General features: G+C 41.9%; 1 protein-coding gene across 2 annotated transcripts in view; it reads left to right on the forward strand.

The window, feature by feature from the left end:
* Positions 1 to 26,251, forward strand: part of cd276 (CD276 molecule) — a 64,033-nt gene that overhangs the window by 10,353 nt on the left and 27,429 nt on the right. For both annotated transcript variants that reach the window (XM_071488664.1, XM_071488663.1), the window contains exons 3-4: positions 7,283 to 7,633; positions 9,528 to 9,824. In XM_071488664.1, coding sequence (XP_071344765.1) covers positions 7,283 to 7,633; positions 9,528 to 9,824 — 648 coding nt within the window. The remainder of the gene's footprint in view (positions 1 to 7,282; positions 7,634 to 9,527; positions 9,825 to 26,251) is intronic.

Genomic DNA, 26,251 nt, shown 5'->3' on the forward strand with positions numbered 1-26,251 from the left:
CTAGCGAGTCTCATCTTGATTTATAACATTGCAGAAAATAAGCAAGTCAGAGTCCTTGTCTTCCTTATCTGCCATCACCTGTATCTCTCCCTGAGCGAGGGCACTCACACTCCATGATGGGTTCCTGGAACAAAAATGGGAAAGGAAGAGATTATGTTCAGGGCTTAATGTTGAAAGTGACCCTTTTACACTGCAGAAGGCTTTAAGTCACACTTAATCTCATCCATATTGTGCCTCTTTTACTGAGAGGCCATTTGAAAACCACTGCTCAAGACAAAGACTCTTTTCAGATTGCTGATTTCCAACCAAATCATGCTTACCATGCACACACTCCCATCGCTCCCTTAATGTTTTCCAGATGCTAGTTTTTTTTGGGGGATTTTTTTTGTTTTTTTTTGGAATGGGATCTTTATGGACATCTGCATCTGCTCCTGACAGCATGAAATCAAAAGCTAGCTTTCCCTTCAGACTTTAACAGGGATTGGTTATATCATAAGAATAATCGGTACGAAAGGGCTCACAGATCCTTTGAGCAGAATCCTTTGAAGTTCAGGTGCTGCAAAACTGCCCAGAATAAAAATGTGTTGAGCAGCAGTCACATTTACCAACAGAGGGGGGCAGTGTTGTAAAAGCATATTTCTCCTGGTTGCCTTCTTGCTCAACTAAAACTTAATGTCATTGCGGTCTGTTGGTATTGCACCTGTTTACTTTGCTGTGTCAATATTGCCTCTGCAATTTGTCCTGAAAATTATGTATGTACATATTATGTGTGAAATCATATTATCGTTTCTTTCAGTATCATATGTTGCAGCAGGGCTTCAGACTTACCATTTAAACATGTATACTTACCGTGTTTAATGAACGACTCCACTCGTTGTGTCATTAGCTCCGCTCAGTATCTGAACAGTCGCCATTATCACCTTTATGAAGAAAGACCGTGAGGTGCTAATCTGTGTGTGGTTGGATGGTGTGGGACTGAGACAAGTTGGAGTGAAGTTGTGTTGTTTAATGAGCTGGAAGGCCTTGGTATTGAATTGCATGTTGAAATGTGTGTGTGTGTGTGTGTGTGTGTGTGTGTGTGTGTGTGTGTGTGTGTGTGTGTGTGCTAGTGGCCAATGACAGAACATATGACCTGAATCTGAGGTCAGTGAATAGTGAAAATAATCTTTGCAGATAGCTGTAGAGACGAGTAACTTGACCAGCGACGTGTGATTAGCTGTGGTGCGTGTATGCGTGTTTGTGTCGGTGAGAGACAAAACAGTGGACTCCTGTGTACTTCCGCTGTGTACATGTGTGTGTTTGTGTATGTGTGACTGTTGCTGGTCATGCTGATGGGAACCTATCTGCTCCAGAGCAGCTTTGTAACAGTGTCTCCATTGTAGTGTCAGCGTACCTCGTGTCCAATTCCTCAGACAGAGTGTTGCTGTGGAGCTGTCAGCAGCCATACAGGTGTGGAATATCAATGTGCTCTCTGGCCTTTGGGTGTCTGTTTCTGTATGAAATTGTGTGTGTGTTGGGTGATGTGAATATGTGTGTGGGACTGGAGATTGCTTGGATTTTATTGATACCAGTACCATTGAAACTGCTCATTGATACCAATGATTAGCGATATTCAGATACTTGTGCTTTTACCCTGCAACAGAAGACCGAGGTAGTGATCCATTATAACACATGTCCACTCATCACTTGTTACTGCTTCTACACAATAGATGTAGTGCAAAACCATTCCTCTCTTGTTGTTGAATCAATAAACGTCAGGAGTAATGAAATAACCATCGTTTTGAAAATCAGACTGGCACTCATACAGAACTTATCGTTTCTGGCATCAGCATGATTAGTTTCTGGAGTATTTTTTTCTTTCCCAGAAGGGATAAGCTGATAGAATTTTGTGCTGATCAACAGTTTGATACAACTCAGTACCGCTGGAGCATGCTGTGGCTCAGGCTGGGCTCGTGTCTATGGATATAAATTAAGGATGATCAAAAGAGTGACTACAGCCTTTGAGAAAGACATAGCTTTGCTATTTCACACTTTTTTTTGGTCAAGTTCTCACTATTAAATTGGTTTAATATGAGTATCAAACCCTCTCCTCTTTTGTAAAAGAGAAATCTGTCAGTAGAAAGTTTGATTTAATTTCAGTTAATGGATTTTTCACAGTGGGGAGAAAAAAAAGCAACAAGTGACAATAAAAAAAAAAACTCTTGCAGCATTATGCACTGGGTCTGCTGTCCATCTGTATCCTCAGTATGCTCCAGTCATATTTATGCCAAAACCCTGCCAAGTGCACAATTTCCGTCTCAGTCTCAGCCAGTTGTATAGAGATAGATAGAGATAGATTATATAGCTAATGGCCGCTCCTTACATTTAAACTGTGGATGATCTCTGTCTATTGAGATTACAAGTGTGATTATAGTACACAATAACAAAAATGAGGAAAATATGTGCTAGATGATTCACCTTTTGCCTGACAGCAGCCAGGACCTAATTTTGCTTCTCAGTGGTCACATCTAACTCTGTGCATATTTTTGTGTGAAACTGTGTGTGCTTGCATTTGCCTATGTCCATGCTGTCTGTTGACTCACTTTTTGGGGCTGCAGGATAAGACTTAAAAAAAAAAAGATCTCCGTAAAATTAGTAAATAGGATGAAGCTTTCTGCGCAGGCTGCTGGGCCACACATTTGCCTGCATGCAGTTTACATTTGTGAGCGAGTGGGTGAGTGACAGAAAGAAAGAGAAGTCAACATTCCACACTTGGCTTTGGTTTTGATAGTGTTATTTACAATATTGCAAATTGTGGCAGTATCAGCAGTATCTGGTCTGTAAATTCTGCTTTTAGCTGGCTGCTCGCTTCTGTATTGCCTATAATGGCAGTATATAAGTCTAGGTTCAATTTGGTTCATTTTTGCTGACTTTCTGTGCATTCACTTTTCTCTTTGTTTTGTCCCCACCCCATATGCATAGTATCTTTTCTCAGTACAAACTCAGCCATAAGTCTGACTTATAATTATGTCCATTTTACAGTCATAGAGCAAAGAGAAAATAAAACAATTACTGTGTATCTTTTTAGTAATAATAACACAGCACATTCCTGTAGAACAATAAAAAAAAAAAAAATCCATACTACGATATATTTAGTGTCCATGTGAAATGTTCAATGATTTAATACGTCAAAGTTGAAAGATTTTCTTTAAAAAAATGGGTCGTCTTCAGACATAAATGGGATAGCGTATGTAAACACCACGTTGGCACATTTTCCACTGGTTCTCTTCTCTTTTCTCCACATGATATATAAAGTTATGTTCCTATAAATAAAAAATGCTTGGTAAGTTTCACCAGTGAATAGACAGACCTCAGAGGAAGTTGATTAGTTCCATGAACGTCCCAGTGTCCCAGTAAGCCATGCCACTATACCAGTGCCCTGCTATAACATTTAAATGGAATGAAGCTGTTATTAATATTATTATTACACCTTTAGTTTTCTTATTGTGATATCTTACTATGTATCCCTAAAGACCTGTAATAGGTTATAATTTAAGCGTACATGGTGCAATGTACCATGCATTGTGTAGCAACCACGGCTATCCAGCATATGCTGACATTGCGATGCTGCAGTGTATGTTGTTAGTATAGTGCTATACTGAATATCTGAAGTACATGGTAATAAGTAATGTGTCCAAAAATAATTGAATATGAATTAGTACAATAGTAATAGTATACTTTAGATTTTAAAGAGGAAAAAGGGATCCACCAGAGATGAGCAATGTTTCATTTCATTTCAATTAGCCTCCACATCACAATCAGATGTGAGCTTGACTGACTGGTGAGAACTTATACTTCCAGTCCACTTATCTGATTTTGTGCACATGTTGTATCTGTAAGTACATGTGGATGTGTGCATGTGTAGTCATCTATCTGTATCCGCCAGTGGAGATTTATGATATCACTGGATGTTATTTACCAACAGCCTCACTCATCACCCTGCATTGGCCCTCCCTATAAAAGCTGTGATCCTCCTATTTGCTGTCTGCCAGCATCCCACGCTGTCTCTCAGTCTCACACTCTGCCTCCATGCTCACCTCATGTACCTAACTAGCATCAGTTCACTTGTACCCTGTGTTTTTGAAAAACACAGGGTATGAGCAAATCCAGCAGCACCAATGCATTGCACACATGAGGAATGCAGGACAGAAGGAGGTGTTGATAGTGACAAGGTGGCGTGTAGTCTTGAAAGTAGAGTGGAGAGCAGTATGAAGATCACTTGCACCCTTTTCTAGCCAGCCCCGTGCCTCACTGCGAAGCGGGGGCCCATTGCCAGCGCTCGCAAAGACTGTAATGAGTTTATTTCATGTCGGCTGTGAAAGTGCCCGTCTCTGTCTCGCAGGCACTCAACAGAGCTGAGGCCCATAAACACAAAGTGCAGTGTGTAAATCCCCACAGCCTGACGTCTCCCAGCCTGCCCTCTACGACTTCTGAGCACCTCTTTATCGAGAGGGAGAAGGGAGAGGCAAGATCCCCACTTACCCCCTGAGAGGACACCATGGGCATGGCTACAAGGCGCGGCCCTCCCTCTCTTATGTTCTAATCTTTTACCTCTACTACTTACTCTTGTCTCTTTGGAGGATACACGTTTTTTTCATGTCGAGAGCAGACCTGGGAAGAGACGATCAAACAGTCAGCTACTGTACAGAACACGCTGTTTGTTGTAAGCAGTGCCAGATCAAAAACAGCTAAGCGTGCAGTGATTCGCTTTGGCTCGTGGATTTTCACCTCTGACGTACAGGACATCAGATGTGCGTTTTCCATGACGTCAGACAGCCAGCCTAGCTTGCCCTCCTCTCCTGTCCAGTTCCCTCCCGTCTATGCAATGCAAAACGCTCCCCTTGTGTTCTCTCTCCAAGAATGGGTCGGTGTCTACGCACAAGGTCCCTGTGTAGAGCTGCATCCTCCCGGGGCCTCGGCACGAGTGGTAGGTCACTGAAGTGAGTGAAAGATGTAGAGTGAGTCAGAGATGTAGAATGAGAAAGGGGAGTTTCTATCTCTGTCTCCTCTCTGACATGGCTTTGGTCTGTGTAGAGGGATTAGTGTGTGAGGCTCCACCATAGCCTCTTCCTTTGGCTTGTTTCCAGATATTATCTTTAAGCGCAAGCTTGACGCCGGCCTGTCTTCCTCTCTCTTTTATTTCCCTCTTTCCCATCCCCCTTCCTGTATGAACTCAGTGGTGTGAGTCATCCCAGGCTGCTCGGGGAGTGATTTAATTGCTCTCTCTCCTCCTCCTTCAACATGCACGGTCTCGGAGAGGGCTGTCACTGACCCTCCACTCCTACAAAAAAACAACAGCGACCTATTCATTACCACAAAGGTTGGGCCACCTCCAAAGACAGCCAAAATACACACTCCAGAAATTTGCTCACATATCCCTACTGATGGTGGCACAATACAGCATCCCTTTGCCATGCATGGCCCTGGTAGCTCTTTTGTATTGTGTGCCATGCTGTCGCCCTGCTGGCTGAATGCAAGCAGAATATGGTGTGACAGAAAACCCCCACAGCAACAGCACAGCTTCTATAATCACAGTAAAGGGGAAAAACCCTCTACTGTTTTCACCATGGGGGTCAAAGCATTGTTGTATAGAGACTTTGATTTGCTCCAGATCAGAAATGGTAACGCGATCCAATGACCCCATGACTCATGAATAGTGGACGGTGATAGTAAAACAGCCAGTTTTGCATGATGTTTCCTGTTTATATCTTAATTTGATACAATACTGGAGGAGGAAAACATTCTATCTCATTTTTTTATTTAATTTTTTCTTATTTTAATGTCCATTATTTAAATATTTGTATCATAAGGATTTAATTATTTTGATTCAGTCTCTCTGTAAGTCTTTTCATGAGCAGCTAAGACCCCAACAGCCAGGTTAAGAACCACACATATAGGATAGTAGCAGCATATTGCATTGGCAGCAATCTGTGAATTTACTGTCTCATTGCTCTGCACCACTGAGGCAGTAGGTGGCACTGTTCCTGCAGATGAGCAGGTCAGTGGGGGTGGGATGTGGAGAGGCTACTTCGCTGGGATTGGCTGTATATGATTGAAAATATGTCCGCCTCGACTCATCCATATATGAACAGTCTCAGATGAAAGACATGTTTGTTGTTAATAGGGGAAGTGATTATTGCACCTCTGCAGCAGTCAAATCTCCTTCACAGCAAAGTGATTCAACATTGATGTTGGCTATGTGATAGACGGAGCTCAGAAAGGGGTGAGGAAGCTAAAATGCCACTGTGATTATAACAATTAGAGAGGCTGAGCATAATGTGGAGTGTGTTGCTCCAGGGGTCGAGTGGCTTTTTTTTTCTCCCCTGTGATGCTGATGAGTGTCTCTGAGTTGTATAACAGCAGACAGGGATCAATGGAGATTGCTGACTCTTGAGAGTATTATGGATGTACTCTGGACTGTCTGAGATGGCTACTAATCCAGAATGATTATGCAGTGTACTCTTTGTTCTTGGCCTAGTCTAGACAAACAATGCACACAGACACAAACATGTGCGCACACGCTCATGCATAGGCACTGATGCACTGATGCTTTTGAGTACAAAACACACTCTGAGAAGTTTCTCTGGAGTTACCCCCATCCCCTCCCTTCCAGATTTTTTTCTTTTAGATTTAACTAACGTTTTAACTAAAGCTGTACAGATGTTGTTGCTTCTATCTCTGAATTTCAGTGCACTGAGCCAACACCAGGAGGCAAAGCCTATAGGAACACAAACAAAGTCCTAATGCTTACCTCCAGATCCTTCCTCTTCTTCCCTCTCTCCTGCATCCCGTCTCACCCGCTGCCTGCTACCATACTGCACAAACAAAGTGGATGTTGCTGAAGCAGTAACACCATGTATTTCTAAATGCTGCATTGATTTTTTTTTTTCAAAGACATTCAAATTTGAGTAGGTGTCGGTCTGTCATGTTTGAACACAGCACACTGAATTAATGCTGTGATTCAGTGAATACTGTATGTTTATACAAAACCTGGGCCAAATAGTATTTACTAATACTGTTTACAGTCTATTTTAGACTATAAACACAGCAAACCATGTGCATGTTTGCATGATTGCAGGAAAAATTTTGCAAATTTATGTTTCTGTCAACCACCAGACATACACACACAACTGTGGTTGACAGTTTACCTGACACCCTCTAACATACAGCAAAAGACCACTCTACATAGATAAAGACACAATTTATTGACATCACTAATATGTCCCACCTCCTCTTTTTTTAGCTGTGATGGAAGTGGAAGTCCCAGAGCAGCCAGTGGTGGCGTTGCACGGCAGAGACGCCGTACTCAACTGCTCCTTCAGCCACGCCAGTCCCTTCAACCTGTCTGATCTGAGCGTCTTCTGGCAACTGACAGACACCAAGCGCAGTGTGCATGGGTACAGGGAGGGACACGACCAGCTGACGGACCAGGCCGAGAGCTTCGCCAACCGTACCAGTCTGTTCCCCACCCAGCTGGGCCTTGGCAATGCCTCACTCCTGCTGAGCAGGGTGGGGGTGGCTGATGAAGGCAGCTACACCTGCTTCGTCAGGGTGCAAGACTATGGCAGTGCTGCTTTGCTGCTGCAGGTGGCCGGTGAGTCAAGCTGTGATGCCCATGATACGGGTAGAAACAAACAGATGAACATGCACATGGGCTGTTTGTGAGATTAACTGATAATAGACTAAATCTGAGTTCCAGCCCTAAATGTATGATTTTTTTCAAATTAATTTCCTTTTGTGTTAAAGAGGTACTCAGTAGTAGTCAGCAGTGTAGTACTGCACTCTCATTAAGATGGGGGAGTTGCAAACAAAAAAAACAAAACAAAAAAAAAGTGTAAAAATTCAAAAAGCAGAGAGACATCCTGACTTTACTCTATAATAGCTCAGCCTAATCGCTTCTTTTGTTGCACTTTTCCTGCCCATGTTCCAAACTTCATGTCTCCAGTTTGTAACTCAGGCTTTTTGCCCTGTTGTCACAGACTGAATAGTTCTTCCTAATGATCATTAAATTAATCTTCATGTGTTAAGTTGGTGTATTGTCCCTTTCACTCTCCTCACATGTTTGAGTGCAAGATGTTTTTTTAACAAATTATGTTGATTTAATGATTCACTTTATACAAGATGTTCAGTATGATGACTAGATAATGAATAAATGCTGAATTGATTGTGTTGAAAGCGATCCAACCCCAGTGTTTATACACTTAAACACTAAAGTATGCAATAAAATGTACTGTACATTTACTAACGTAGACTGTGATTTAGGATTGTTTCTCCTCACAAGACATGAACAGGAGATAAACAGTTTCCTGAGGGCTGCTGAGCAGTGTTTCTGCTCAAAAAGCGCTGATTGTGGCCTCTGTCATGGTCAATATCTGCTGACTTTGATTATTAGCTGTTGTTACGGTCAATCAGCCATCACTAACATCTTCTCTGCTGTGTGACTACATCGCCCACCTTCACAGCTGAGAACATTTTATTTATTTATAATGATACCGTGCGCCTTTCCTTCCTTCTCACATTTCTGTGTCTGTTGTGAGATTGTTTCTGTATTCTCCAAGGATGGATGTGCATTAGGCAGAGTTAATGAATAACATTTTTTTTTCTTCTGGCCTAGGAGAGGAAGAACAATGTCTCCAACAGTGACAAATTGGCTCAGTTTTATGCATTAGATTTATAGATGTTTTATTTTTACCCAGCATTTACAGTTAACATTGAAGACTTCCTTCATGCTGTGCTGGAAGAAAATGAAAGGAGCCCTCGATGTAAATCTGCCTGTCAGTCAAATGGACAGCTGGGGAAGTTAAAATTAGGCACTAAATCTGCCTTTGTGGTGAGAGTCCACTTTTCAAAAAAAAAAAAAAAACTGCTCAGACAAACTTATTTCATCTCACACTCAGCTCCACCCCATTGTTTGCTGTGCAGTGATTGGTTCTGGGAATACAGCAGCCTCTTTCTCCGCCACCTCTGTACTCGTGTTCTAGCTCCAGGGATTGGAGAAGCGTGATGTCAGCCTCGGTTGACGATTCACCACTCACCTCCACCCGTCTGCGCTCTTTTCCATGGCATAGGCTGAGTCGTCCCAAATCTCTGAGCTTGCCAGTTTTCTCACAGGCCTGCCCACCTCTGCCTCCCGGCTGGCACCGTATTTCCTTTCTGGGAGTGGCTCAGAGCTTTGGCTCTCTAGAGAGAGCAGCGTTAGAGTGTTAGTGTCGGGATGCAGCATCAGGATGTGCCACAGATGCTGTCTGTGTCTGTGGGATCGTAAGCACTGTGTTATGCTAAGCTCCCTAAACATAATTAAGAATGTAATGGGAATCATGTCAAACAGTTCCCAGGGTGACTCTCGCTGCGGAGAAACTTGCTAAATTCAGTATGTATCTGCTGCTCCCATTCCTCACCCGCTCCTATCTCATTTTCTCCTCCATCCCCTCCTGAATCCTCACCCACTCCTTCCTCTTCTCTCTCTCTACAACCCCTCTTTCTCTCAGCCCCCTACTCCAAACCTGTGGTGACTTTGCAACCTGAAACCAACCTCCGGCCAGGTGATGAGGTGGCCCTGACTTGTGTGGCCTATGGTGGTTTTCCCGAGGCCAGCGTGATATGGCAGGATGGAGGCGGACGCAACCTCACAGACAATATCACCACCTCATTGGTGGCCAATGAGGAAGGGCTGTTCACCATGACCAGCGTGCTGACGGTCGTGCTGGAGCCCAATAGCACCTACAGCTGCCGACTGATCAACCCACTCCTGGGCGAGGAGGGCTACGCCTTTGTCACAATCACAGGTGGGTGTGGGTCTTCATGTCCCTTTATAAATAGCTTCTAGGTCTGTCACCTTCATTCTAGTGCAAACCAAACAAAATAATATTCACTGACTTCCTGCAGTGTTTGAATGTTACCAGCACAGACTCATCTTGTTTTCAGTCATGCCTACGATGAGTTTCTCATTAAAGTCTTGCATGCTTTCGTGAATCAATCTGTTATTTGAATTTTATGCTGTAAAGACTCAACTTTTTCTTTGTCTTTCCAAGATTCTTTGTTTCCTGCTTAGAGTAACAGTTGAGCTCCAAAGAAATGAATGGGAAGTAATGAAATGTCCAATTATGGTCCAAAAAGCATAACCCATTAGTTCTTGTGCATCGTTTAATGAGATCAGTGGGTGATTATTTCCCTGAAGAAAGTCAAATAACTATTCATCACATATTTCAAAAGGTAATATGGTAATAAAAGATTTTACTAGATGGAGTGATTGGTCTCCTTGTGGCTGTCTGCAGGAAATGTTTGCAAACCAAGAAGAAGATTGATATGTTTGCCTCTCTCTGATTGTTTGATGTAATCTTGAGCTGTCTGTGCGTGACAGTACCTTTATGATTGGTCTAATGGTTTCCTCAGCCCAACCACCACCCATGTCCCCCCTGGCCCTGCTAGTGTACTCTATGTGTTAAGTGCAAGGAGAGTGCCGTGTAAGGTGGGCCAAGGCTGGGTCTCTAATGGGAGCAGCACTGTGTAAAATGGCTCATAAATAAGTAGAGGTGGCCTGAGCCTGCTCTCTGAGCTGGAGCTGGTGCTGGAGCTGGGGCTGTTGAGGCGGAGGTCGAGGCAGAGGTCAGAGAGTGCTGCTCCACTGGGCTGGGAAATGACTGTGCTGTCTGGAAACAGAATGGCCGATTGGCAGGGCAGGTTTGCTGGATGGCTGAGGGAGGGTGGCCTTTATAACGGTTTGGTTGGCCACTTTCAAAACAGCACAGATAACCGGTCAGATGGACCATTGGAGGAGTGGAAAGGTATTAAACACATGGTGAGAATGAAATATGACTGTGGGGTAACTGTTAAAATAGTCTGAGGCTGCTATAACCCTTTTCCCTTTGCTGGATTGACTATTTCAAGTTTGGTTGAAACAGACATGATTGTTCTATTGCCTTTCATGTCAGTTTTTTTGTCTTCTTTACTTCCTTTCTATAAATGAGACTCTTATTTTGAAAAAAAAAAAAGATTGAGTCATCTGGATTGCCCACATAGATCGTTAAGCATTTTTAACTTTTCTCAAGAGAGGGGATGTGAAACAGTGACAAGCCATTTCAATTTTTCCTTTTTCTTTTCCTCAGAACCATTGAGTTTAAAACTTTTAACTCTACAGGTTGCTTCCCTGATGAGAATGTGAACATTTTTAAATTCTAACTGTGGCAGTGATTTGCCATCAGTATAGAGAGAGTTTGTGGAGAGTTTGTGGACTGTTAGTAAGCATCATCACCTACAATCCTTGTTGATTTTTTACGTGAGACCTGTTGTGGCCACTTGGCTGAGCACATGCCCTCTGTTGGCGCCATTTGAGTTAACACTTTCTATCTATAAATTTCATTCATTCATCTATGATTTAACTTGGTTGCACTTGCACAAAACTGGGTGGCACGATCCCACCCAGGTGCACCCTTGCTTACACATCTGTTCAACACACCAGAGTTACAGCAGTAGGCCACTGGAAGGATTAAATACAATATTTGAGCCATTTTATAGGCTTTGAATGTCATTTTCTTTAGTCACAGTGTCATGGTGCTGCTGTTCCACAAGCTCAAAACATATAAAGAAATCAGTCTGAACAGACCCAGTCAAGGAAAATAACAAATAGCAAAACAGACAGTCCAGCTAAAGAGCACTGGCGTTGTTGAAGTGCGATGCAGTGAAGTCTGAAAGAGAGACAGCAAAAGAAGCAAATCCACAAATAAACTGGGGAAAACCCTTAATTAAAATAGTGGCGATGGTTTTTTTTTTTTTTAGCAACTGAGTGTACACGAAGAAGAGTCATTTCTCAGTAGGCGCACCAGCACAGCTTGATGATGGCCCAAGTTGTCGGTAAACACTCAGAAGATTTACAGTATTTTGTGTGCCGCGATACAAGGAGGCTTGTTTGAAATGAAAATGTATTTGCATTTGTTTACAACAGCTGGTGTGTGCTTAACAGCTTCTGTAATTAATTTTGACCTAGCAGAACTCTTCTGCTGGAGTAGCAGAGTGTGGAGTGTGCCGAGCTTGAGTTGATACAGCGAGCACACTTGCTTGCCGTATACACACCACACACCAAACTCAGGCAGTGGAGAATCCTATTGTAAGAATGGGTGAAATCTGCTTAAAATTCTAAATGGACTATGAGAGTGGAAAAAAAACTCAGTAAGAAATAAGAGAGTAAGTAAAGAGAGAGAGAGATGGGGGATGGGATGGGGGAGTGTTAGTGAGTGAACAAGCATGTTAAAATTTCACACTCTCCCCAATCTCTGATTGAAAAATTACAATAGTAATACAAATCTCCCCCAGGCAGAACAGGGGTTTGACAAGGTTAATTTTGAGAAAATGAACCCTTTACCCACACTGAGTGGAGCACCATGTGGGCTGGCATGAGCTGTACTTTGAGAGTCTGTGTTAAGTCATCCATGTTAATCTTACCTCTTTTATAGTCACCACCAATTTAGCTACCTCACCAGAAACATCCAGACTGTCAAAAACATATGCACACGCCACAGTCAGACTATTATCAGGCATCTCAGAGACGGTTATTTTTGTAAACACACGCCCTGCGGAGTGCTGGTCAGTTTTTCAGCCGAGCTGTGGAACAGGCAGTGTTTTTGTGTTGCTGGGATATTGATAGATTTTGCAGAGTGCAGCAATGCTTAGTTGCAGGGAGACCCATAGGAACAGCTGGTATTAATGAACAGTCGAATGATGGAAAGGAGCAGCTTCAGTCCTCAAATGAACCGTGGCCTGTCTGCTTGCCTGGCCAGTGTGCTTATGTACCGGCCCCCCTCCTCCTCTACCACCTCCTCCTCCTCCTCTGCCTGTCTTGATGGCTTGCACTGTCTCACACTCCCAGCCTATTTAGGCCACTTTGTTCTCCTCAAAAAGAGTAATGTTTTTGGAGTTTTGGGGATCAAGAGTCTATATCCTATCATTTTTTACTGATCCTTTTCTGAATGTGCAGCTTTAGCTATGTATCCCATCTACTGGAGCTGTGTGATTGCAGTGTGTTGTCTGATGGCTGGGTTTCAGGGCCTGTCACTGCACACCCCTTCCAGCACCACCCCCACTCCGTCTGCTTGCTCTCTCAATGAGGATGGCGCCATTTCCCCGGCATCACTCTGCTGGCACAGCATTTACAGTGCACAGTGTGCGGATGGAGATAGATAGAGAGGGGAAAAGACGGAGATAGAGAGATGAGGCAGGAAGATAGAGAGAGGGAGCTGGGGAGACAGGGTTAGGAGGGGTGAGAAGTGGATGACAGGAAGCAAGATGGAGACGAAAACGTTTGCTGAGCTCAGAGTTGTGGCACTACGGCCTGACAGGCAGGAGATGAACTCGCTGACGGGGAGGGAGAACACCCCACGTGGTGTAGAAAACTTTCTGCTGAATTTTACTATCTAGCTGGCATTCTTTGGCTTTCACTGGGCAGCACAGTGGCTCAGTTGTTAGCACTGTTGCTTCATAGTAAGAGGATCCCAGATTTGCTTCCCAGTCTCAGTCCTGTCTGTGTGGCGTTTCCAGCGGACGCTTGTTATTTCCTCAGCCATTCCAAAAAGTTTAAGAAAGTCAAAACTGGCTTTAGTTTTACTGTTTGGTATATATGTGTTCAAGTATGACTGCATTTGTTAGTCCATAACACTAAGTTTTTCCTAAGATGGTGGACAAATTACATTAAATAATTTAATTATTAGAGAATGTCTTTTTCATTTAATGCATTCTTTGTAATTGCCAAAAACTTCCTACATTACCCACAGTGCAATCTGACTGGCAACAGTTTGGATTTGGATATGTTATGCCCCTAGCCACTAGCCTCAAGCAGAGATGAGGAGCTGGCTACAGAGGTCTGGTAAACTCATTTCTTTTTTACTCCACACTCCCAATTTTTTCATTTTCAAACTTGGGGCAGTTTATTAGACTTGGCAAAGCTCTTCACTCTTCACAAAGCCTGTAAACAGACTTTCATGTGGTGCGTCAGTAGAGTTTTCCTCTAAAACAAAACTCACATGCTCATGTTGGGTTGTGATCTCGTCTTGGCAAGTATTGACTAACAAAATAATAATAGTGGCCTAGGTTTGGGCGCTCTGTTTCAATTTTTCCAACCGGCCACCGTCAGTCCAACAACCTGTGTGCAGTGCAGTGGATGGGGCGAGAGAGTCCCCCACTCCTCACATGCCATTTTTAGCAAATGCAATCATGGAAGAGCTTGTTGTGAAAAAGAATTTGAAAAAAAATAAAAACAACAATATTTTTCTAAATATTTTTGCTGCTGTCAGTACTCTGAGATGTTTGAACGTCCTCCTCTGGGGCTTCAGTATAGGACATTTTATCCCTGTATGGAAGCTGTTCCAAAATCACCTATTTGGGATTATTTTGGTTTTAAACTGGATGCAACTGGCAAGCCGGAGGACCTAAATGAAGCAATTTGCCATCTTTGCAAATATATAGTGCTGGCATAAGATTCCAACACTGTCATTTTGCACCAGTATTTGCAAATACACCATCCTGATGAGCATGTTATGCTATCACCGGGAGCAGCAGCCACCTCAGCCCCCACTGGACAAGCCCCTCTTCACCAGCCCAAATTTGCCGCCAAAAAAACCCAACATGATTGACTTGGCCAGTCACCTATAGCCAATATATTCATCCAATCACCAAACTGTATGGTGGACAAAACCTAACAAACAAATCTGGTTAGGATCCCCCTCCTTTCCTCTGTAAAGGAATGAGTTAGATAGTCGAGGAGGACACAGGACACGTGAGGACACTCAGAACAAAACACACACACACACAATCAAACATTTTCAGCAGTGAAGAAGCTATTTCTTTCTTTGCCCATAGGCGGCGACACCAAAGTGTCTGCCTTTGCAAGTCCAAACTGCAGGTGTGTTATTTCTTGCCTATAGGTGGCATGACTGGATAAAATTGCCATAACTGAGTGTAATTTTATTTTCTTAGCATTAACAAAACTGTGTCCTTTTTTGTCAAATGGTTTTTTAACCCACTGTCATGGAGCCTCACCCTGCCCTTCTTTGCTGCTGGTGTCCACACTCTGTAAAGACTGCTTAGTCAACTTCATGTTAGGCCTCTGTGCAGGAATACACATAGTTGTTTATTCCCTTGTGCAATAAATGAGAAGTAGACTGTACTTTTCACCCATGTCTTCTAGACCACATTCACACACATCATACATTTCCTCAGTATACAGTCAGATTGCTCCAGTTTCCCTGGGACCCTTCAGAGACTCTGTTATTCTACCCCAACGTACAATAATGTTTTTGTGGGACATATTTCCCCAAGGTGAAGATTTGTTACTGCATGATTGGGAAGCACGGGCATCCTAAACCAACCTTCACTGGATAAATCAAGGTTAAAAAACATCTTTAATTGGTATATAAACATTGACCTTTATCCTGGAGATGGAATCTAACACAGGTGCTAATGGTAGTTGGTCTGCGTGAGAGCATCAAGCTATTCATTACGCAGTTTTTTTTCTTCATTAGAACAGCTTGTTTCTCGCTCCTTTTACTTGACTATGTTATTATGTATTCAGGGCTTGATCCTGACAGCACATTGCCATCTAAATAGCTACCTGCCGTGCTTACTCAAGCCATGAAGTGCTCATCCAATATTGTGTCTAAGAAGTCCCCTCACTGCGTGTTTTCTCTGAACATTGTCTCATACATTGTCCTTTGTGTAGCAGTTTGAAACATTTTTGTATCTCAAATCAGAGTAAAAGCATTTCTGTGCATTGCCAAAGGGCCAAACAGAAAAATGCAGAGATCTACTAGTTCAAAGGTCCTCTCATTAGAGCAACTGTTGTGGTGAAATTACAGTAATTGGGATTATTCTTGAAGTTTTTTACAAGCATGTTTGTGCCTTTTTGTGGTACGATCTTCTATCAAAATCTCTGTCAATCAACTTTGGGGTAATATGTTGTCCAAAATCAAGTTTTTGCTCCCAGCTTCTATAACAAACCACTGTGCCTGTCCTTGTTCTCTGCTGAATGAGGACTAATTTAAATGCAATTAACAGAGCCTTCTGAGAAGCAGAAAACAGCAGTATAAATGAATTTGTTGTCAGTAGAGCAGCAAGCAGGCAACTTTCCCGACGGAGCACTGTATTAATTAGTGTCCAGTGCACAAACAGGCTTTCTTTCTCTTGCTGAATGCGTGCTCTGTCTTATCAGGAGCCCAGCCAGGGAAAACAACTGAATAGACAGATGAAGTAATGTAGGCAATCTAAAATAAATTCAGGTGGGCAGCAATGGCACCATTGTAAGCACATTAATTCCTATCAGGATTATTAACTCGGGCCACTTGCTGCTGTCAGTACTCTGAGATGTTTGAACGTCCTCCTCTGGGGCTTCAGTATAGGACATTTTATCCCTGTATTATGGCCTGGGCAAAGTTATTTGTCATGCTCCTAGTCTTAATGTTAGCGGCTCTGAGGGATTGTTGGGTTGGATTCAGTTGTGGGCAGTTTCTGGTCTGTGTGCTGCTCTTTTAGAACGGTACAATCAGAAAGATAAAATGAGCTCCTCTCTTTTGTGCTGGGATTTATTCTTCCTTTATTCGAGCCTCCTCTCTGCCATCTTGACTTTTTAGCTTTAAAGTCTTTTTTGTCCTGTTCGGGCGTCAAAATACTTCCGTGGCACAATTAAAAGCTACATTGATATAGTATTTCCTTCTGGACAGTGAGCATTCCCCTTTAGAAAAGGTCATCAGTTTGTGAGTGTGCACGCAGAGAAAATGTGTGTGTATGCTTACGGTTTGTGTTTGTCCACCTGCGTACACATTGAGTTTATTCCTGCCTTCTGCGTGTTGGCATGGGTGTGATCAAAAACAGTGTCCACTTTTGCTCCAAAGCCTTCATATCATAGCAGTGTAACACCCTCTCCCCACACCCCTGCCACCTTCCGCCACCTTCCCACAAACAGCAGCCTGACATCTTTATGTCTGTCCCCGGCCTGGTAGAAACCTGTCTCTCTCTGTCCTCCCTCGCGTTCCTTTTCAGGGCACTGTATTTATGATGGCAGTAAATGCACAAAAACCCTCTTTTGTTATTGATCGGGTTCATTTTGATTTGGACTCACAGCAAGGACTATCATTGGGACCGGTGGGGCCCTGCAGTGTACATTTCACACAGCTCCCTCTAAATCCTGTAAGAGGGATTGGTTTCGGGAGGTCTGGCATCAGTCCTGGCTTCACGATATGAAATCATATTAGTTTCAGCTTTTCAGAGTCACTGGGAGAATAGCCACCAACAAATGGCTGGGCACGCCTTCAAAGTTTGGTTATTTAATTATTCAGCCCGTTCATTTGATTTTTAAACTCTGCACCTGATAACACCATGAATTATTGTCCTGCAAAGGATGTTTGCAACCTCAGTAAATTGCTTTGTTCTGTGCATGCAAACACTCCAAATTAGTGGCTGGCTACACACAAAGAGCATTGTCTAGCACTATAATGTGTTTTCAATTAGCAGGCGTTGAGAGATTTAGCTTATTCTCGAGATAGGTGGCTCTTTTCTTCGATAGCTCTAGAGACTAGTAATTGATTACCAAGTGTGAAATGGAAGTTAAGGACAGAATGAGTGTGTGGCTGTGTCCCAGAGGAGAGGAGTTTGAAGCGGGTATACTGCTCAATTCGCTCACCTCCCTCTGCACTGACAGCTTGACTTGAAACTACGTAAGCACTCACTGACTCACTGCGTGATAAGAAACGCACCTATTACAGAGCCCTTTATTTCAACCCTGGTGTCAAATATCACAGTAATGACTGTGATTAAGCGACGATGCAGTCGTGCTCCTTATGATACCAGTTTGAATGGGCAGCGGCTTGCAATGACTCACATCCCCTTCAGGTTGCATTAATATCCTCCCACAGGCTCGGACTCTGTAGCCACGCCTGTCTCCCCAGAGCCTGACAACTTGCAGCTCGTTACAGACAAACTGTCCACAAGGAAACAAACTCGCTCTTCTTACCTTATTAATATTGTCAACTGTGTTTAATTTCATCACTTGCCCTCCTTGTACGTGTTGCCACAGTAAGTGCAACTCTCTGTCAACGGCAGAGACAGCTCAGTGACCCACACCGCAAGAGTCTGTCATATCTATAATGTATCTCTCTCGATGCTTTCAGCCACTTATTCTACCAGATGAAGAGTGATGCCATTTTTAATGTCAGGTCATTTTCCTGATGTGGTTGTTAGAGGGGTTAAGCAATCCAAACAGGGTTAGACTGCTAAGAGTGTGTGAGAGTGCGATGGCTGTGTTGTGAAACCAAGAAATTTAGTTCAGCCAACTGAAGATGGATGTTTTGAAATGGCGTGAAAATTGAACTAATTTAGCAGGTTTGCTGTCACACTAAATGTTATTTAAAGGAATAGTTTGACATTTTGGGAAATAAGCTCTCTGTGTTAGATGGATTTATATCTCTCAAATCTGTCCATTAAACGTACAATAAGGCTACAACCATCAGGTGGTCAGAGACTGGATACAAGGTGAAATAGCTAGCCTGGCTTTGCCCAGAGTTAACAAAATCTGTCAAACAGCATCTCTAAAGGTCAGTAATTAACATGATCATGCTGGGAAGAACTGAAGCTAACTATCCATAACCTTTTTTTAACCAGACAGAAATTAGAATATGATCAATATTTTCTCGGTCAGAGGCAAATAAGTCTGTTTCCCAAAATAACAAAGTATTCTTTGAATATATCATAAATACCATTTAATATCCACAGTCAGTCAAACAGTAGTTATAGAAAGCTTTTTGTGTACAATGGAAATGAAGAAAACTGTCTAAATTAATTAATGATATAAATTATATTATACACATTTGTACACTCTGTACTGTACACTCTTAAAAGGGATTACCCATTTTCAATGATATTTTCTATTCAGGGTCTCACACATTGTCATTGTAATAAACCAGGCAGGCTGACAACTGATGTTCTTGGATTTCAATATTTCACTGCATCTCAATAAGACCACGTGGCATAATGTGATGACATTGTGGGGGCCCAATGATGTAAATGGTTATAGGTTTGAAATATGTGCTGTGTCAGCAGAGTGATGACTTACATCCAGAGATGAAAGTAAGTGTGTCCTGTTTTGTATTGTGTACCACGAGAAGAATTAGTGCCGGTACTCCAAAGCAGGGAAAGAAGCTGTCAAGGTTACAGAGTAAAATAGGATTCAAGTTGTAATCCTCTACATTGTAAATCTGCCATTGATTCTTCAGGAATGTCTTAAATAATGTTTCTCCCAGTATTTTCTCGTTATTTATCAAACATTTTAAAGCAAGGGGAAGACAGCTTCAAAGACAACAGCAATGCCCATCGTAATGGTGTCAAAATATGATAAAGGAAGGAAAGAGGACAAAATAAATTTTACATTTGCTTCAAGGTCTCCCTGTCATTTAGGTGCAGTTGGGAGTCTATTGTGTAACTAAAAAAAGAAGAATACAGAATGTCAGGAGCTAATTGCTGGAAGAGGTAATGATCATCCATGTTGTAGTATATATAGTATAGTATAGTATGTATAGTATGTATATTATGCATTGCACACTTTTGCCATGACATAAATGTGCCTTACTTAATGGCATATCAGTGTTTCAAAGTAGTTTGGATTAGGCATGGGACAATATGAACATTTCATGTCATGATTGTCCTGGTCAAAATAATTGCAATATATACACAATTTACCGTGATATTATTGCAGTAATTGTGGAAATATGCCTTAAGCTCTTGAAATGGCTCTATAACATACTTTACCCCACATTACATTCCCTACCTTACAGCAGTTGACAAAATAACTCCTCCCCTTTCACCTGGGGATAAATAATCTAAATGTCTTCTTCTTCAGCTCTCTGCTGCCTTGTTGCGATGACTTTCTTCAGCAACCCAGCACTGTCTAGTGATGCACACTAATTGCTCTCCCACTCTTGAAGCAATGTATCTCTAAGCAGCTGGATTCTAGTTTCCACTCTGGTGTTAGATAATATGTTGTAAACCTCATGCATGGTTCACTCGCATCTCTAATGCTGGTCCACAGGTCAGTGGTGGTATCTTACTAGCCCTGTGCCAACCTTCTGGACATGTCAGCTCTCAGCTCTTTATTCCTTCATGGTATCTCTCTTCCAGAGAACTGTCTTGTTGGCACCTTATACTGACGAACTGCTTTGTTTGTCAGCTTTAAAAAGCCAGGCTTTTCAACCATTTGAAAAGACAACTCATTCTTATCAAATTCTAATTGATTTGAACTGTTCCTCATGGGCTGTGGCCAGATTAACACTTAACTTTACAGAAGAAACTGCAGTAAACTGCTGTCAATTCGCTGGAGACTGCAGCTCCACAGTAGAGGTAAAAGATGGAACAAAGTAGCTATTAAGCTACATAGCTAACGTCATCTAGATAACACTTAATTCAAAACACACAGCACCATAATGTAACGAATATTTAGATAAACTTCACTGTTAGTATAACTTAACCAACACTTGCGATGTTAAGCAACTGTAACTTACAGTAACTACTTACAGTAGTTCATTTTACCTGGGGTTTATTCTGATGATTCAACGTAATCAACTCATTGTTAGTGTTTTTTCATCACGACCCACAATAAACTTGGATAGCCTACCGTCCCACCCCTAGTTCGGACATTGAAATTGTGAAAAAGTCCTTTCTATGTGAAAGAGTCAGTGATGTCTTTATTTACCCAGAGGATGCTTGCTTATCATGCACGCTGTTCATAGCAGTGTCCTGGCCCACATACTCACACCTGGGAGCAGCCAGAGAGTCTTGTTCTGCCAGTCACTGAGCAGCTCCACAGTAAGGTAAATGTCTTGGTCAATGACAGCTAAGCAGTAGCCTGCAGCCCTGTGGGTTGTTCACTGCCAGGTTAACTTTTCAAAAAATTAGAAAGTTATATTATTTTCCCAAATTCATTTCTGCCAAGAATGATTGTATATATATATATATATATATATATATATATTTATCACTATAAGACTTCCTTAGACTTTATCAGAATCTATTAATATAGCTCTAAGCCCTCAGTGTAGAGATCTTATAGTAAATGTGAGCATAAATGCCCTTATTTTCGCATTAGCCAGCCTCATTTCAGTCATAAAGTATTAGTTGTGTGGAAAAGTGCTACCCTTGTGGGACATTGGTATGAACATATAGTCCCCAACTCCTCTTTCAGCCAGCGGCTGAGCATTTTTACAGGCTAAATAACTTTGCTACACACAAGTTGTGAGACTGTGATTAGCTATATTCCACTGAGAGAGAGATTTACAGAGTCATTTTTTCAGTCTGTCCAAGATATCATATTTTAAAAGTGCTGGAAGGAGACAAAGTATATTTAAGCAATAAGCCATGAGAAGCTGTATTTGACAGTGATTTTGGAACAGCTTAGAGGCATTGTTAGGGACTCTTCTAAAGGAACCATCAAAGCACAGCCCCAAGTAGCTTTTTGCTTTTGTAAAATGACTGCAATAAAGAAATACTGTTAATGCGCCATAAATTTTACATATTAATGTAATTTTAGTAATAAATAATGATACTCTCCAGTTTGAGTGGTGATTTTGGGTTATATGGTATTTTACAAGAAATTCAAGCACAGTTAATCAAAAGCACACTCAGGAAACTCTTCTTTGTTTTAACCTCCATAATTGACTAAAGAAGAGCTGTATGTATTGATCCAGCTGAGCCCTTAATGGACATGGCAAAGATGGTACAGTGTTTAAAAGCCTGAAATCTTTGAAATATCTACTTTAATCATTTCCTCTGACAATGGCACATACTGCTACAGTGCAGACTGTAGTCACTTATTCAAGCTAGCAGTGAGTTAAGTGACATGTGAAACAAACCCATACATCATACTTCCTTCACTACACTAATTAGCTTGTTAAAGTTTGTTTATAAATAATAAACAGGGTTACACATTGGCATTGAATGGTATGAACCATATTTGTGTTATGCTGTAGATTTTTCTTCGGCATTCTCCTTCCACCTCTCCTCCCACCACTTAGCACATCACATTCTAACAATGCTTTGAATAAATGAAAACACTGTTGTTTTTTTTAATGAAAAAGTACAAAGCCTTATGTTGGTAAGTATCTGCCCTGAGAAATATCCTCAAGCAAGACACCGTGTCCCTGCTAGAAGCAGGGGTGTTATTCAGTTGCAAAACCTGACCTCTGCTGAATGCAGCATCTGTGTGGTTTTCAACAGTATTTATATTTATGTGGATCCATACTAAGCAAATAATCATATGAAGAGGTTTGGTTTTGTTCTTCAAATGAACGGCTTACAGGAATGAGCTGACCCGCTCCAAAGCCGGAGCCTGGTCTAGCTCGAGTGCTTTGAGAATATTCATCTGTCTCTCCAGTAACCACCAAAGACTGCAGCAGAGGAAAATGAGAAATGCTGTTTTATAATGAGAGCCCTAGGCAAAGACATACAGAGACATGTCTTTTAAAAAAATCTGTCATTATGTATTCTCCTAGTAATACTGCAGTGGGAGAGGCATACTAAGAACTTACGCTCTTTGAAGAGGTCCAGGCAGTTTTTTAATGTTTCAGATAGAACTTGCATTGCTTTGTGACATAGGGCTAAGCTTATATCCTGTCATTTTGTATTCAGAGACGTTATCATGTAAGCAGCAACTGTTCCTGTGGCTTTGCTTCTTTAAAAACAAACACTGATACTTTAAAATTTGTGGATTGCTTGTCAAAGTCCAAGCAAAAGATAGACAGAATCGACAGTGACTGTAAAACATTATGCAACAGATAAGACAGTTTTTATACCTAGAGTAAAAACACAGAGTAGAGTAAAGACACAGTAGATACTAGGACTAAGTGTTCATGCTGTTTGTCATAATAGCTTCATTGCAATCTAAAGAGACAAAAAGCATGTGACTCTTACAAATGTTAGTGCAACTAATGGATGTGTTCCAGCCTTAAATGAATACTTGAATGGTTGCTTCACTAAGTGTCATGTTAAAGTTCATGTCCTGGGTGATATTTCTCACCCACCTCGCACTATACTGATGCAACGCGGGAGTTGTTTCAGCAATAAGTGTGCAATTCACTGACTAACTGTAGAGAGTTTCAACCTGCAGTTTGTTCTTGGTGCACTGAGCCATTGAAATAAGCACAATGGGAGTTGTGCTCATCCACCATGTTACCCTGGCTTTCCAGCAGTAAAGGGGCTGAATATTAGTCACTGTTTGTGTCACTGAAGTATTCTATGTGTAATGAGCCCTGTTTATGCGTTTATCTCTTTATTTCCCACTATAAGCATGTTAATATGCACTGATAAAATAATGCTATAAGTACGGTCAGGATCACACTTTAAAGCTGTGCTAATATATTATAGTGTAATATGCTTATATTGAGAGTGGAGTGAATGAATAAATGTAATATGAAAGGAGTTGCTTGAAGTAAAAAAAACACAGAATTATCACCCGACTACACACAGTGTTCAGTTCAGTGTCACTGCTCTCTTCATTTCCAGCTGCACCAGGAGACTGTTTTCAAAAAAGCTCAGATAAACCCACTGTATGCTACTTGACCAGCACTAAATGGCAGGCTGACAGCGCTAGCAACTACCTTGTGAGCAGTGGGGCATTTAGCAGCTAAAGAGCAAGATATTTCTGCCAGGGGCTGGTGGAGAAAAAGAAAAGAGCTAAAAGGAGAGTGAACGTTAGACTTACATTTGTTCGGTGGCCAGAAACACAACCACAAATGAATGCTAATGTTGCTCTGGCTCTGTTGGATGTGGATGTGTAGGTGACTGTTTGCTGTAATGTTCACTATCACCACCCGCTTTATAAGGTGATAATATGTTAATATATCATAAAATGTTGTGATTGCAGCTTGTAAAAAATTCAATAATATGGCATTAAGAGGAACAAAAAGCTTTGGTTTTCAGGATCAATGCACACCCTCTGTTTTAAATGGCTCTTTAGTCCTTTTATACCTATTTATCCTTGTTACTCTGCTCTTAGCTCCTCCACTTGGCATTATCAAGCAGCCAGATAGTCTGTTTTGGTACTGATAGCTGTCACTAGTGATTGTCTCCTACACATCCTCAGCACCTCACAGGCAGCTCCTGTTTAAAAGCCAATTAAAAATGGAGACAACATGATGTTGTAAACTGATTATTGCACCCAAGTTCCGCCTGCATTGCAAAGACGGCCCAGTGAAGAAATGGAGCAACCAGAAGAAAAAAAGAAGGAAAAAAAAAAGAGAAAATCAATAGTCCACTCTGGCTCCAACATCTTAATGCCACTCTCAGTGGAGAGGCATGTGTGGAAGTGATGGAGTCTCTGTCAGTTACTAGACATCAGAGGAGTTTTTAATTGAGGCCCCACTGGGGCTGGGAGGGACATGGGAGATGCTGAGATACAGCGCTAGCCTGGCTGGTGTTGGGTGAGGTGGGCAGACCTGTTGTGAAACTGTGTAGTCGTCCACTTTCATCTCTCTCCCAGATGAGGGCTGGGCAGTGACATGAAATTTAAATCACGGTGTATGTAAAACTCCGGGATGGTAACAATTTATTTCAAGATGTTGAAGTTATGATCAATTAAGTATAATATAGTTTACAGTAGTTGAAGAGGAGCGTTTCATACCTGGTGGGAAATTAACAGCACAAACTGCACAGCTGATGCCACGTGTGTGTCGTTTGCCTCACTTGCTCACAACTGCAGCAGTACAAGTTCATTTTGTTTTGGGTAAAATAGTTGCAAGTCTGTTTAATGTGTTTTCACCGTGTCCCTTCATGGCTGACATGTGTCATTAGGACAGGCACTCTGGCAACAATGTCTGCATTGTGTTTTTTCTCTGTACACCAGTGCTTGTGCTGCTTGTGTCAGAGCTGGAGCACATTCTCAAGCATCCCTCATGCTTTCTGACATGTTTCCTCATGGTTTGCTCCTGTATCTATTGAGCTGTCTGACTCCATTTCTTCACCCGCCCTTTTCTTTGCATGCAAATGTGCATTTGTTTTAGTGTAAAACAGAAGTGTATGCTCGCTGGCCGACATGCAATAAGCTGATGCTTGCGGTGCACTTTGACGTGACATTTAAAATCCATTCTATACCGGAATAAATGGTATAGCCAAATCCACATCAGGCCACCTATCTCCATCGGTGTGAAGTTTATTCGGGTTATACTGCCCACCTCTACCCCAGGCTTGTTTTATATATTCCTGCACAGAGCTATTACATATCCTCACACCCCTCTGCCTGTAATGTAGCATCTGTCTCGCTAACACGACAGCCATACAGTTGGCTCTGAGCTATATATTTAGTTAATTGGCCAGTCTACTTGGTACGGGATTACCTTCGACTGTAAAGATGAGAAAATTCAACCTTGCCCCTGGCATATCTTTAAAAGAATATACTTGAATTCATCCCTTGGAATGAGTCTGTGACTTAACCTCCCCTCAGACAAATCAGTGACTGTCATTGTAGGTTTGGTTGTATGTACTGTGGCAATACACAAAAAGAGCTCCCACAGTCACTGAGATTACTTCACCGAATCCTGCCTTATGCATTTGTTTACAGTACATGGTACTAAGAACTCTTTGGAAACTTTATGCTGTGATTACTACAGTTATCGAAGCAGCTGGAAGTCACATCTTCCTGCATGTAGGTTTTGTAACATGACATGTAGTAATAATAAACAGAAACATAATCTTAAAGCACCAAGCTACAGTCCAGTACTTATAAAGTTTATTGATGTATGAATGAAAATGTACAGAAGGATAAGCTAATAGATATAAACAGTCGCTCAACATCTGCATGCCCCCAGCGGTCTATCATAAAGGAATACTCCACTGAATACTTACAATGTTGTTAAAATGTTAACCAGTTCACTGCCTGTTTGCTTGTGAACCAGCAAACTCATTTTTTTCACCCACTTGGGACGCTACTTACCCCGTATCTCCATCTTTCCCTGACTCTCTACCTCATTCACCTTACTCTCCCGCTTACCCGCCACCACATCCCCCACCACCACCAGATGGCTTTTATAGTTCTACTGCTGAGAACAAAAGAGGGCTGTTAGCAACTTTATTCCTATAAATGCAGACCCATTACTCTGTTTTAATGTGCACGTCTGCACATCATACACTCATGTTTGCCACAAGCCCATGGTGTCAGGGGAAGGGCAATAATGTCAGACAAATTGTGTAAGTA

The sequence above is a fragment of the Trachinotus anak genome, unplaced genomic scaffold (assembly GCF_046630095.1).
Source record: "Trachinotus anak isolate AG129_WGS33_773 ecotype Australia unplaced genomic scaffold, CSIRO_AGI_Tana_v1 ptg000011l, whole genome shotgun sequence".
NCBI lineage: Eukaryota > Metazoa > Chordata > Actinopteri > Carangiformes > Carangidae > Trachinotus > Trachinotus anak.